Raw genomic sequence first — 12,380 nt, 5'->3', positions numbered from 1 at the left:
CTGGTAAATGCTTACCAACTGGTCTTCTAAAAAGGAAAGAAGGAAGGAAGAAAAGACAGAAGGAAAAGAAAAAGTGAAAAGGTCCTGATTTGTAGCAACTGACAATGTCTGTGGCATAAATACTCCCACTGGGGCTGATTTCAATGTGACATCACTGAACGCAGAGTTGGGAAGAGATGCATAGCAGTAGCACACCCATACAGACACAATAGACTAGAAATAACCTTAGGAATTTAGATCAGGGATCAGCAGATATTTTTTGTAAAGAGCCAAATAGTAAATATTTTAGGCTTTGAGGATCATAAGTTCTGTGTTGCAACTACTCAACTCTGCTATTGTAGAGCTAAAGTGGCTATAGACAATATGAAAACAAATGAGCATTGCTATCTTCCAATAACACTTTATTTATGGACACTGAAATGTGAATTTCATATAATTTTCATGTCTCATGAAATAGTATTCTCTGAATTTTTTCTTAACCATTTAAAATGTAAACCCATTCTTTGCTTGTGAACTATGCAAAAACAGGTAGTGGGCCACAGTTTGTTGACTGTGGGCACAGAAAATAGTAAAAAGTAGGAAAAACATAGGAAGTAATGAGTTTTGAGCATTTAGTACATTTGTTTTAATATATTTTATTTACTTGTAAGTTTATATAATTTAATTTTTAATAATGGTCATGTTTAAGAACTGTTTTGCAAAGTTTCTAAAAATTTAACAATTGACTCTCCTGAAAGTAGGTCTTATTATCCCTCTCTTACAGATGAGAAAACTGTGCTTCAGAAAGGCCATCTTGTTCTTTATTCCACAGACAGTAAGTGAAGGGTCCAGGAACCAGAATGGAAAGCACATCTACCTAATTCCAGAGACTAAGCCTTTAAACAATCTCTGAAAGCAAGGGTTTTTGAGAGTGGGTTTTGAGGAGGCTGCTAGATTGCTAGACTACTGAGGTAAGGTCTTCTGTACACAATGACATGGAAGATATACATATAATGGACATGCATGATCACTGCAAAGCCACAGTCTACAGCCCCGACCAAGGACGTTTACCACTGAATGGAATGTGGCCAAACAGGAGCTTTTTTCCCAGACTTTTGAAAGAGGGTCTTGGGAAAAGTTGCAATTTTTAGCAAAAATAAGAGTTGGGAATTATCTGTGGATTTTTTTTTATCTGCTTTATCTCAATTCCTGGGCCACATTCTGAATTTGTTCCATCCCCAACAAAATAAGATGTCTTTGACTGTTCTAAACCTTTTGCCTCCCCCCAGCTTCCACCTTTACCCCTGAAAATAAAAAAACTATTAAAAACTGGTAGAAAAAAGTGATAAATGGTTTACAATAATTTTGGTTCAAAATGTTACCTCTACCATCTTACTGGACACATCCAGCACTAAACAGACCACTTTGTCACCAGCTTGTACAAGGAAGAATGTGGGAAGAGGGGGAAGCTCAGTCCCGTTCATGGGAAAGCTGTGGTTAAAGTCAGCAGAGTCTGTGATTACATCCCATGCACTTCTGAGGCTGCACATTTGGTTCTGTAGGTTTGGAGCTTCTTGGTTGTGGGTACTTGCATTACAGAATTCAACTACCTGGAAAAAGAAGAAGATCTATTAGAGAGTGAAAAGCACTCCTTCCATCCCAGATGTACTTTTTATTCTCAAACAACTATAAATAAAAGAAAAGGAGAGCCAAAAGTAAGAAAATCAGAAGTGCTACAGTGATGTACTTCTTTTCTTCAAGAATGAAGAATCATTTACAAATAAACGTTGTCATCCTTTGCTTGAAACACTAGCACCTTTGTGATACTGAGAGCAATCTCTATAAAAGTTTATTTGCGCTTGGCTAACAGAGAGCAGACCATGTATATATATCTTAGTCTTAAAAAACAAAACAATCTCCCTCCTTCCCTTCATGATATTGTGCAAAGAAAACATCCTAGCCTATTCCTTGGATCATAGTTAATGCTCACTGCACCTTTATTTATTGATCAGTCAACATAATTTTACCTAGCTCAAATATTGGTATCTGTAAGAATAAGATAAAGGGAAAAACAACTTAAATGTACTTCCTGATTTCCCCCCCATTTGAAAATTGACATAATTCATTTAATGATAGTAAACCTAATGTTTGGTTGCATTGCAAAGTAATGAGTCACCATGTATTCCCAGTGGCTATGTTCCCACAAAGAGTTCATACTTCCTGCTAACAGAGCCATGCCAACGCAGAGCTAGAAGAAACCTTGTAGACTCACTCTCTACTAACATCTCTAATGTCACAGAAGAGGAAGCTGAAGCTTTGAAAGTTAACTGTTTAAGGACATGAGTTTCTCAGTAGGGTGGGGAGACAGGAGCAGGGCATGGTTTGGTTTTGTGTGTTTAGTTCTTTGGCCTATATTTCATGACTATGATTAGAGGATTGTGAATCTTTTCTGACTGAATATTTATGAGTAGGTCTTTCAAAGGATCACAAAGATAGCACCTAGTCACTCATAAAGTGGATCAAATTCATGGAATTAGGTTAGCTTCAGATAGTAAAGCTATAAATTAAGAACATAACGGATGGAAAAAGAAATATGAAAAATTACCTTAAAGTTACAAAGTGACTCCTAGCCTTGACTAAAACCAGACTAAAGACAGACTGAAGAAAAAAAATTATCTAAAAAAATAAAAAAGAATGTGTCAATCTAAGGGCCATTGGTCATCTGTGGAAACAAAGGGAAAACTCCACAGAAGCACATGCCCATAGTGCTTCAAGCCCTGTAGGGAGAGGACCCGTAGATGTGACTTTCAGACTTTTATGAAATTGGATAGATACATCAGGTCAAAAAGGCTGATGTCACTGAACTTATGAATCATCTAACTCCTGGCTTTCTGATTTCATGCAACCAGAGCAGGCTTTTGGTGAGAATTTGGCTGTTCCATGCTGCTTCCTCCAGAGAGAAAATGAACTGGCCAGTGGATGCAGGTATGAGATTGTCATGGCAGTTAGAGTAGTCTTTAAACAATAATTTTTAAAATCGTGTTCTGAATTTACACACTAGTCTCTTGTCAGCTAGTCAGTGTGGAATACTGACAACACTGGGTTTCTGAACCTGCAAAGCTGAGGGTTAGTTCACTTCTCCTAGTAATACCTCATTTTTTAAAAAAGTTCTAGACTATGCAAAACAAGAGAAAGAGAATTGGGAAATGCAATTAAAATATAGAGTGGTATGCTACCTCAAATGAGTGAAATATTGTCATTTGTTATATCACTTTCATGAGCGCAATTCATGAAAGGACACAGGAACACAACCGCATGAGCAATTTATTTTGTAGCCTCCAGAGTCCCCTTGTTAAATCACCTTCCCCAGAAAGCAAATTACTTTTCTAAATGAACTCTAAGGTTCCCCCAAACTCTAAAGTGTAGTGAATATGTTTAATGACTTAAAATATATCAGTCTATCTTGAGAAGAGATGGAATCCTGTAGGAGTTTGTTTTTCCAAGGACATACTTACAGAAGATAAACTTTGCATGAACATTATTGATGCAGTTGCCTTTTGAGTACTATTGTAGATAAACATGCATCCTTCTTTGAAAAGCTTACTAATAAAACAGTTTTCTTGGGGGCAAGGGCCCTTTTCACACACAAAAACACCTGCAACATCAGATGAACACCTAAAAATACAGAGAGAGTTTAGGAATTGGGTCTATTTTAGAAATACTCATGTTTCTTTTTGACTAGCTTGTGTAATAATTTGTTTCAAGAATTGTAACTTGCTAGATACACATAAAACATTTTTACAACTGCTCTCAAGAAATTTCAATAATTCAAAAATGTACTACTTTTTTTAAAAAGCATTTGATCTTAATGAAGGGGTTCTATATTGCTAAGGGTTTTAACAACTAAATAGCATCAAAGCAAAAGATACCAGGAAATCCAGATGAACTTTGGGAGGCCCAAGGAAGGGTATGAATGGCAATATCCTGAGTCAGTGCTCTTTGAGCTCATTTCCACTGGACTTCAGGGAAAGAAGAGAATGAACATGTAATGATGATATTTTAAAAGATTCCTTCCTAAATAAGCAATCTCAAACATTGTCGATGGCAGTGAAAAACAATGTCACTTTCAAGAGAGAAGTCAGTCAGTATCCACCATAATTACAGTTACTCTTTGACCCAGTAATTCTTGGAAGAATTATATATATATATCTTCCTACATACATGAGACATGATATATTTGTAACATTATGACCTGCAGTATTATGGGTAATAACAAAAGATTGGGAACAACCTATGTGTCTAGCAAGGGGGGACTGGTTCAATAAATTATGGTACATTCACACAATGGAACACTATACAATTACAAAAAAAGGTGAAAAATATATATTCATATCTATTTAAATTTGCTTGAAGAAATGCTGAAAAAAACAACAAAGTTAATCAAAATAGTTACCTGAAAGGGATGAGAGGGAACAGAGTGAAGACAGTGGTGGGAGCGAGACAGCTGAGAGTTTAAATTATTATATTGTTTTGATATTTAAGCCACATAAATAATTACCAATTTTTAAAAGATGCAATAAAACTGAAAAACTGAAAAAGAAAGGGATCTCTTCCTTGTCAATTAAGTTTATCTGCTATTATAGAGTCAAATAAATAATGAATTTTAAACATGAGAAAAAGTACTAACCTTGTTACTTTAATTTCATTTCGCCCATTTATGTACAAAGGTTTGTCATTGTTATATTCATCAAACACACCCCAGCGAAGATGGGCCCATTCATGGACAAACACTCTGCCTGTGGAAGAGAGAACTTTTGCTTTTGAGCTACTAAGATCTCAACAATGGGCCTCGCTAATCAGTTAAGATGTAACATCTCGACTATAAACACTTAATCCTACGAGCTGAAGTCCAAATTTCTCTCCCACTTTTCTTTCCCCCACCCCATTCCCATCTCCTCCTACTCCACCTCCTACCATCACGAAAAAGGCAATACGAAAACATGTTTGGTCCTATAAATGCAAACCAGTGATTTACTTGTTGCACACGTATTTGAAGCTGGTGAGGAGTCCCACATCCTTCATTTCCCCAGTGAAGCTGCCTAACAGGTTTCTACTTAGCTTGGCAGAGTTCAGAGTATGGGGAAAGGGAAAGAAGCATATTTGGACAAGCAAATAAAGCTTTCTTAATCTTCAGTCTGTGCTAATGAAGCATGCCTGCTCTGATAGGCAATTCTCCTATCTAGAGCAATGATTGAGACCCTGGGGCCAGGGAGGGAGGAAGCAAAAAGGGATATCATAGAACCTCTTCTCCAGCCTGGATAGTCCTTTCTTTTTTATTTTACCCCAGTTCTCCATCCTTAAGTTTATTTCCAACTCTTACCTCATGGAAACCCTATTTTCAGCATCAAATCCTTTGTAAGTTTATCTCTACCTCTCTAAATCTTGCATTTCCTTCAAAGTTCAGAACAAAACTGAACTTTCTCATAGAAGCTTTCTGGATTAATTCCCCTCCCAAAGCACACATTTCATTTTTTCTGAATTATTTCAAGCTCTGGGAACCCAGGAAGTATTTGCTGAGTTGACTCAGGCTGTGGCATATTGTGCAATTTTCAGACTTGGAACAAAGGAAGGGAGGGGAACAGTCCAAGCTGAAAATATTAAAGAAAAGTTTGTACCTACTCATGGAATTTAGAAGTGCTGATGAAGTTATGTGTTTGTGCAGAGATTACTGGCACCACCTGGTTACCAGGAAAAAAAAGTTTTTATAACATTTTATAAGGTGTTTTATAAAGTATGTTTTACAGAATGTGTCCCTCCACGTCCTGCTAACTCTACAGAGGATAATAGAATCTGTTTAGATTTAAACTGGGTAAAAATTAAAACATCATTTGAAAGGCACTACTGTATGTTAAATCAAATTCAAAAATTAAGATTGGGATAGTTAGCCCTTGACTTGCTGATCTGTTCTCACTAGTCCTCCCTCACATCTCATCCACTAAATGCCAGTCTCCAGGACTGTGACCCTGGCTTCTCTCCCAAACTCCTGCCATCAATATCCAACCACAGGTTGAAACTTTCCACCAGGATTGTTCACTGCTCCTCACCGCCATCCTGCCTAAATCCAGACTTACGAGTTTCACTTTAAACTGGTCCCTTCTATTTCTGACAAAAACCTGGCACCTTCTCAATGACATCTATACACGTCTTGTCTTTTACTCTGTAGCAGTTTAGACCTCCAATTCTCTTTAATGCTGGAATATTTCTCATCCCTGAGACTTGTTAAAATTAAGTAAGGTAACATTTGTAAGGCAAACAGCACTGCACCTGTCACATAGAAACCCCCATTATTCTTATGACCATCTTTCCTGTCCTTCCCATCTCACCCTCCACTCCTATTCACGTTTATGGCCTCATACCTGGACTTCTCCCAGTTATTCTCCTGATATCCAGTTTCTCCCTCATTGATCTGAGGGAGGCAGATTATCCACACAGCCAGATTAATCTCCTTAAAACTCCACTTTGATGATGTCACTCCTGTGCTTATAAATCTTCAGTGGTGACTTGGTATTTGGGAATTTGAGGCTGTCCACCACCTGACCCTCTATGCATTTCAGCATTTTCTCCCACTACCCACAGTCTCTGCACTGTTAGTAGGATCTATTGCCCCTCATCTCTCAAATATGCCTTGGATTCTTCTGCTGCCACAGTTTTATTCATATTTTCCCCAGTATTCTCTTCCTTTTTTTCCATTGAGCAAAATGATGCTCAATCTTGAAGACCCTTTCCTTGGTGAGGCCTTTTCCAATCACGCTTGGCTCTAAATGGTCTCTACTTCACTGAATTCTTACAGCACTCCCGTTACAGCACTTAACTCTTTCTGGCTCACTTGGTCACTCACTTTTGCATGGACATGTGGCTTATCTCCCCATTCAAATGGTAAGTCTTTGAAGGTTTCAGGTTTTCTTCATCTCTTTCAGCAGCAAGCACAGAATGTTGTGGATAGTACTATCCAACGGCCATTTTTGGATTGGCTACACTTACCTCGTGATCCATAGCCAGCTGTTAAGTTATCATTCAGTAGGAAGTTAGGTGTGAAATGGATGTATTTTCCCTCTTTTCCACACCCTCTGTATTGTAGGGTGTATGGGTCATCTCCATGTGTCCCATACCAGTCAGTCACTATGACATTTGCCTAAATTAAAAGAAATGCCTTGTAATATTCTCTATTTCTACTGTGATGTTGGTGACATAAATTTATACATTCATTAAAACACTTTAAACTGTAAATTTTTTTTTTTTTTTTGTCCTTTTCGTGACCGGCACTCAACTAGTGAGTGCACCGGCCAGTCCTATATAGGATCCGAACCCGCGGCGGGAGCGTCGCAGCGCTCCCAGCGCTGCACTCTACCAAGTGCGCCATGGGCTCGGCCCATAAACTGTAAATTTAAGATCTGTGCATTTTACCATATGTAATCATACCTCAATTTAAAAACAAATTTAAAAAAAAAGTAGGAAACACCTGGTAGATGGAGTTTAAATGCACTCACAGCTAAATATCAACAAAATCACTTGGTACTTTCAAGAATATCTGTATTTTAAAAGCTTAAGAAATTTCCATGGAGCTTTATTACCTCCATGTGACCTTTCCATTTTCCAGATTAAATTATATTCAAAAGTCAACACTTCAAAAGTTTGATATTATAAAACACTATAAAATATAATCAAATATTTGAGGAAATTTTAAGAGCATTTACACACCATTTAGAACTGTACTGTAAAATATTACAGCTTTTTTCAAACAATTATCTGTGGGTTATTTCATCAGTGCAAGATAGTAGGATGGGTTTCTTTGAAGGTTTGTCCTTTCATTCTTATATCCAATTAGATAAGCAAAACAATCATTCTAATGAAGTCATATTTTATCTTGTGCCCTGACCATTTTAATTACTATTGCTAAAACACAATATTTTAACTCCAAAACTAAAGGAAATGTCTATTCAAATAACAACCAAGACTTTTTTTTATATATTTTTTATTTTTAGGAAGAAAGATAACATGTTCTTCTAGACCTGCCTTTGAAAGTTAAGTATATTGTTAAGTTTAAAAAAGGGGGAAAAAGTTGATTTTGGAACAACAGATACAAGATGATACAATATATATAATTTTTATCACTATTTGTACCATATGTGTATATGTTGTGTGTATGTGTGTTTGTGCCACTGAGAAGAGGAAGATAATATTTTCATTTTTATGTTTCATGGTTCTACATTGTTTTGTTTTGCAATTAGCATCAATTATGTATACCGTAATCAACATTTATTTTTAGAAAGATAAGAGTCAAGCTGAGGGAGTTAAAACACCTACAGAAAGGGTGACAGAGGTCATGTCTTTGGATAGTTCTCATGGGAAAAACCTCACTCCTATGGTTGGAAATTTGTCATGAAGCAAAAAGGAAAGAGTGCTCTGCACGGAATGGAACACTCAGAGGCTGTTTGGATTACACTGAACCTTATAGATTATAGTACTCAGCTCTTATCTGCTTTTCCTAACCCTCGCCCCTCACCATTTCTCCCTATATTACATTGTAGATTCACAAGGACAGGAACTACCTTGCTGTCCTTGCGTCCTCTGCAGTGCCTAGTGTGGCCCCTGAATATAACCATCATTCACTAAATATTTGCTTAATTGACACTACGAAGTTAAAGGAATTGGTATCCAACAGATATATGAATACCATTTAATGACTCTTCTTTCCTGTTCAGCCATACTCTCACTTTTGCTTTACTTTCCTATTTCTCTCCCCTTTGTCAGGCTCAGGAGTACTACCTTTGGCAACCGCTTTTTTGGTGTTGGTTGTCTCCAAATGTCTTAGTTCCACTGAATGGCCAAATTGATTAATGCAGTTTCATAGATAGCTAGAGACAATATAGCCTAGTGCAAAGAGCATGGGTTTTGGGGTCAAATAGACATTCGAACTGTGGCTCTGTGATTTGCTAGCTGTTTGACTTGGGACTCATATCTTATTTGAGCCTCAATTTCCTAATTTGTGATGACAGTGACTAATTTTAGGATATGTGAGAATTAAGTAATATATGTAAAATGCCTGGCACTTAGTTGAAGCTTAAACACTAGCTCTCTTCCCAGTTTATCCCAGTTACCCTACCTGTCCTACCTCTGTGACCAAGCATTGTCAAATGCTTTCATCTGCTCATAAATCAAATGGTTTTAAGAGCCTGTTTAACTTCTTCGGGACATTGGGATACCTATCTAGATTGCTATACCATTCAAGTTCTGAGAGAGTAACTTCAAAGGAGAGCTAAGAATTAAAGAAACTTAGGAAATTCCATACCAAATGACAGAAATAGGAAAAAGGAAACTATACTACATGTTCGAGTCATCCTGATGGAGCTGTAGTCATAGTCTCAAACCCACTCCATTGCTGAACACCTGGGCTAAGTTCTTCTCAATGCCTCTGCTCTTGGCTCTCTGGTAGCTATGATGGGCTCTTGTTCACAGTGACTTCAAACCATTATTTGCCAAACTTATTTAATGTTTATTTATAGTGTGCATACAAGGATGTGCCATACATCATGGGTTCTTAACCATGATCTGCAGCTTATGAAGTTCTTCAAGGTTAAGTTTTTCTTTGGTTGGAAACTTACACCCCTGCACTCAACACACATACCCTTCCTGCCTTCCTTCTTATCTCTTTATTTCTCTAGAACAGCATTCTAGACTTGGGCTAATGCAAAATTCTGCTAATGTATACCATGGCATAAGAAGACAGTCCTATGTGTGAGTCTGAACATGCATTTTTGTCTGAACTGTCCCCAACAGGATGGGTAAGTGAAGATAGTCATAATTGGAATTGCTCCCTTCACAGCTCATCCCCAATAGGATAAAACTAGTTCTCGGTCCTCCATGAAAAATTTCAGAAGGACTCTGTAAGTTATAAAACAAAGAGATCTTCTGAGAAGCTACTTGAGCAATGGCATTTTACTTACTTTTTACTCCATAATTTGTACTTATTTATTTTATTTCTGTATATTTTGTTGATAACACTTTGCCTGCTAATATTATTTATGTATTCATATCAATGATTTGTTTTTGCTTAAGTTCTCACTTCTAGAATTTGAGCACAGTATATTTAGGTGTTTTTTGCCCTTAAGTAGAATTAACATCATGTAATGAAATCCTGAATTCTTACCTTTTCATATGATTCTTGTTTTACTTTGCTGTAATTATTAGCTTTCCATGCGGCAGGTATTAAAATCTTTATATTTCTAAAAAACACTCTTCTCTTGGTAGCATTGAATAGGTAAAATGAAGCTTCAGTTATCATTTCCTATAACCAAATAAAAGAAAAATTTATTTTATCACTTGTAAATCCTGTATGTTTTGGTTTTCTGGTTATAGTTAAACAAGCATAATCAGGATATTGAAACAAGTATACTTAAACAAGTATAACTGGAGTATTGAAAATATTTGAAAAAGCTCATTTCTTTTAGAGAAAGCATTAGACTTTGAGAAAACTTAAAAGCAAAATTTTCAAAAAGAAAACTTCAAATGATTATCTGGAAGAGATTTAAGGACACAAATTGTGTGTCTGGGCTTGCCTTCATAATTTTCCCAACTTTGTTCAAGGCTTTTAATCTCTTACCAAACAAATCCTCTTCATGTCACACCTGGCTCAAGACCACACCTTATAACCACACTGATTTCCCTAAAGCAACACCAAGAGTCTCTTAAGAAATAGAGCTCTGATTCTCCCTTGTCATATTAAAGTGAAAATAGTCAATTACTTTACAGAACAAACAAGTGAAAGGAAATAATTTTGCTCTTTGGCACTCTACACAGACTCTCACCCCTTCCATCTGAGAATTCTCACCCTCAGGATGGAATCCAACAGCCTGATTTTAATAAGCACTATCAGGCATATTCATCAGTCAAACATCCAGTCTTTGTTGCCACGACTGGTTATTTTTCTAGGTTGCTATCCCCAAAACAGTCATGTAGGAATACAAATAAAGCTAAAATTAGTAGGAATCAACAACAACAAAAAAGAGGGTTTGATCAACACTCTGTGAGCTGAGATTGCACAGAATTAGATGAACAAACGGCTTGGCCATAATCACAAATTTTGGTGTTATCTTTAAGAAATGCTGCTCTTGGGCTGACCCCATGGCTCACTCGGGAGAGTGCGGCGCTGGGAGCACCAAGGCCGCAGGTTCGGATCCTATATAGGGATGGCCGATGTGCTCACTGGCTGAGCGTGGTGCAGACGACACCAAGCCAAGGGTTACGATCCCCTTATCGGTTACAAAAAAAAAAGAAAAGAAAAGAAATGCTGCTCTCTCTATGGCTCAAATACAAACCAGGCAGTGTTGTAAGCTTTTTAAAGAAGGCTACAGGACTGATCTAATGGGATGATGGTATTGATTTTATAACTGCCACTCACCTTAATGTTTGAGATGAGATTCTGATCCTCGGTTACCTGAGGATTAATTGCAACAAGTAATCCATCATACCCATTGTCTTGAAGCTGTACTCCGGTTCCCAGGAGTAGGACTTCTGGATTTAAGACAAGCAGCAGAGTCACAAACTTCAGGCTACAAACAGGACCTGCTTTGTCCCTGTGGGTCATGTTGTACAGAAGTCTCCAGTTTACTCACATTGGGCCTGCTGAGTACATTGTGCCAGGTTGTCACTGAAGAAGCAGATGATTTCTTCCTGAATTTGGAAGGTCTTAGAACAAATGTATGATGAAGGAGGTGCCTTCTTTGAAAAATCTGGGGTAATCTATCTGGAACCTGCCTCTACAAGTATTTTTCCTCTAGGCAATCTCATACTTGCCTGTTTTGTGGCTCTGCTTCCTTCTGAATCATGGTTGGCTGGAAACCTTCTGCCCCTTACTCATTTTTTATCTTCTCAGAAGGAAAAGGGAAATAAGATAAAAAGAGCTTAAAAGCAGGAGACCTGGCTGGTGGGGCTGGAAATCAGTGTATCTGAATTGTCCAATCCACTTGCAGTAGAAACACAGAAATCTGTGGTGATTTTCTTCTCCTCTTCCTTGACAACCTCTTTCATCAGTCTGTGCAACTACTTCCCTACTGCACTCAAGTAACTTTTGTTTGTAAAGATTCTCTTACCTGCTTATTTTGAAGATTTGGAAATCCATCCTGTATCCCTGTCCCTAGATCCCTTGGGTCAGGTAGTCTGGGCAATCTCTCAGTTGATGGCTGGGAGTAAGGTATCAGATATACCCCAGGGAGGGCCAAGTGACAGAAACTTGGATGCCCGTGCAGAGACTTTTCCCTCCAGCCTCACTGCCTTTTCTCCAGGCCAAGGAGAAGATTTGATTTCTTTTTCAGCAACTTTCTCTTGAGAGCAAGGCCCTGCCT

General features: G+C 37.7%; 1 protein-coding gene across 1 annotated transcript in view; it reads right to left on the bottom strand.

Moving 5' to 3' along the window:
* CLCA2 (chloride channel accessory 2) overlaps nucleotides 1-11,623 on the bottom strand; it is a 31,641-nt gene extending 20,018 nt beyond the window's left edge. Inside the window, exons 1-6 of the mRNA XM_063106461.1 lie at nucleotides 11,438-11,623; nucleotides 10,187-10,324; nucleotides 7,021-7,171; nucleotides 4,667-4,775; nucleotides 3,495-3,654; nucleotides 1,362-1,589 (exon numbers count right to left, since the gene is read on the bottom strand). Of these exons, the coding sequence (XP_062962531.1) occupies nucleotides 1,362-1,589; nucleotides 3,495-3,654; nucleotides 4,667-4,775; nucleotides 7,021-7,171; nucleotides 10,187-10,324; nucleotides 11,438-11,623 (972 nt within the window). The remainder of the gene's footprint in view (nucleotides 1-1,361; nucleotides 1,590-3,494; nucleotides 3,655-4,666; nucleotides 4,776-7,020; nucleotides 7,172-10,186; nucleotides 10,325-11,437) is intronic.
* Between the last annotated feature and the right edge of the window lie 757 nt (nucleotides 11,624-12,380).

Source organism: Cynocephalus volans, chromosome 8 (assembly GCF_027409185.1).
Source record: "Cynocephalus volans isolate mCynVol1 chromosome 8, mCynVol1.pri, whole genome shotgun sequence".
NCBI classification, from domain to species: Eukaryota; Metazoa; Chordata; class Mammalia; order Dermoptera; family Cynocephalidae; genus Cynocephalus; species Cynocephalus volans.
The sequence above is the reverse complement of the archived record's forward strand: the minus strand, read 5'-3'. Positions and strand labels throughout refer to the sequence as shown.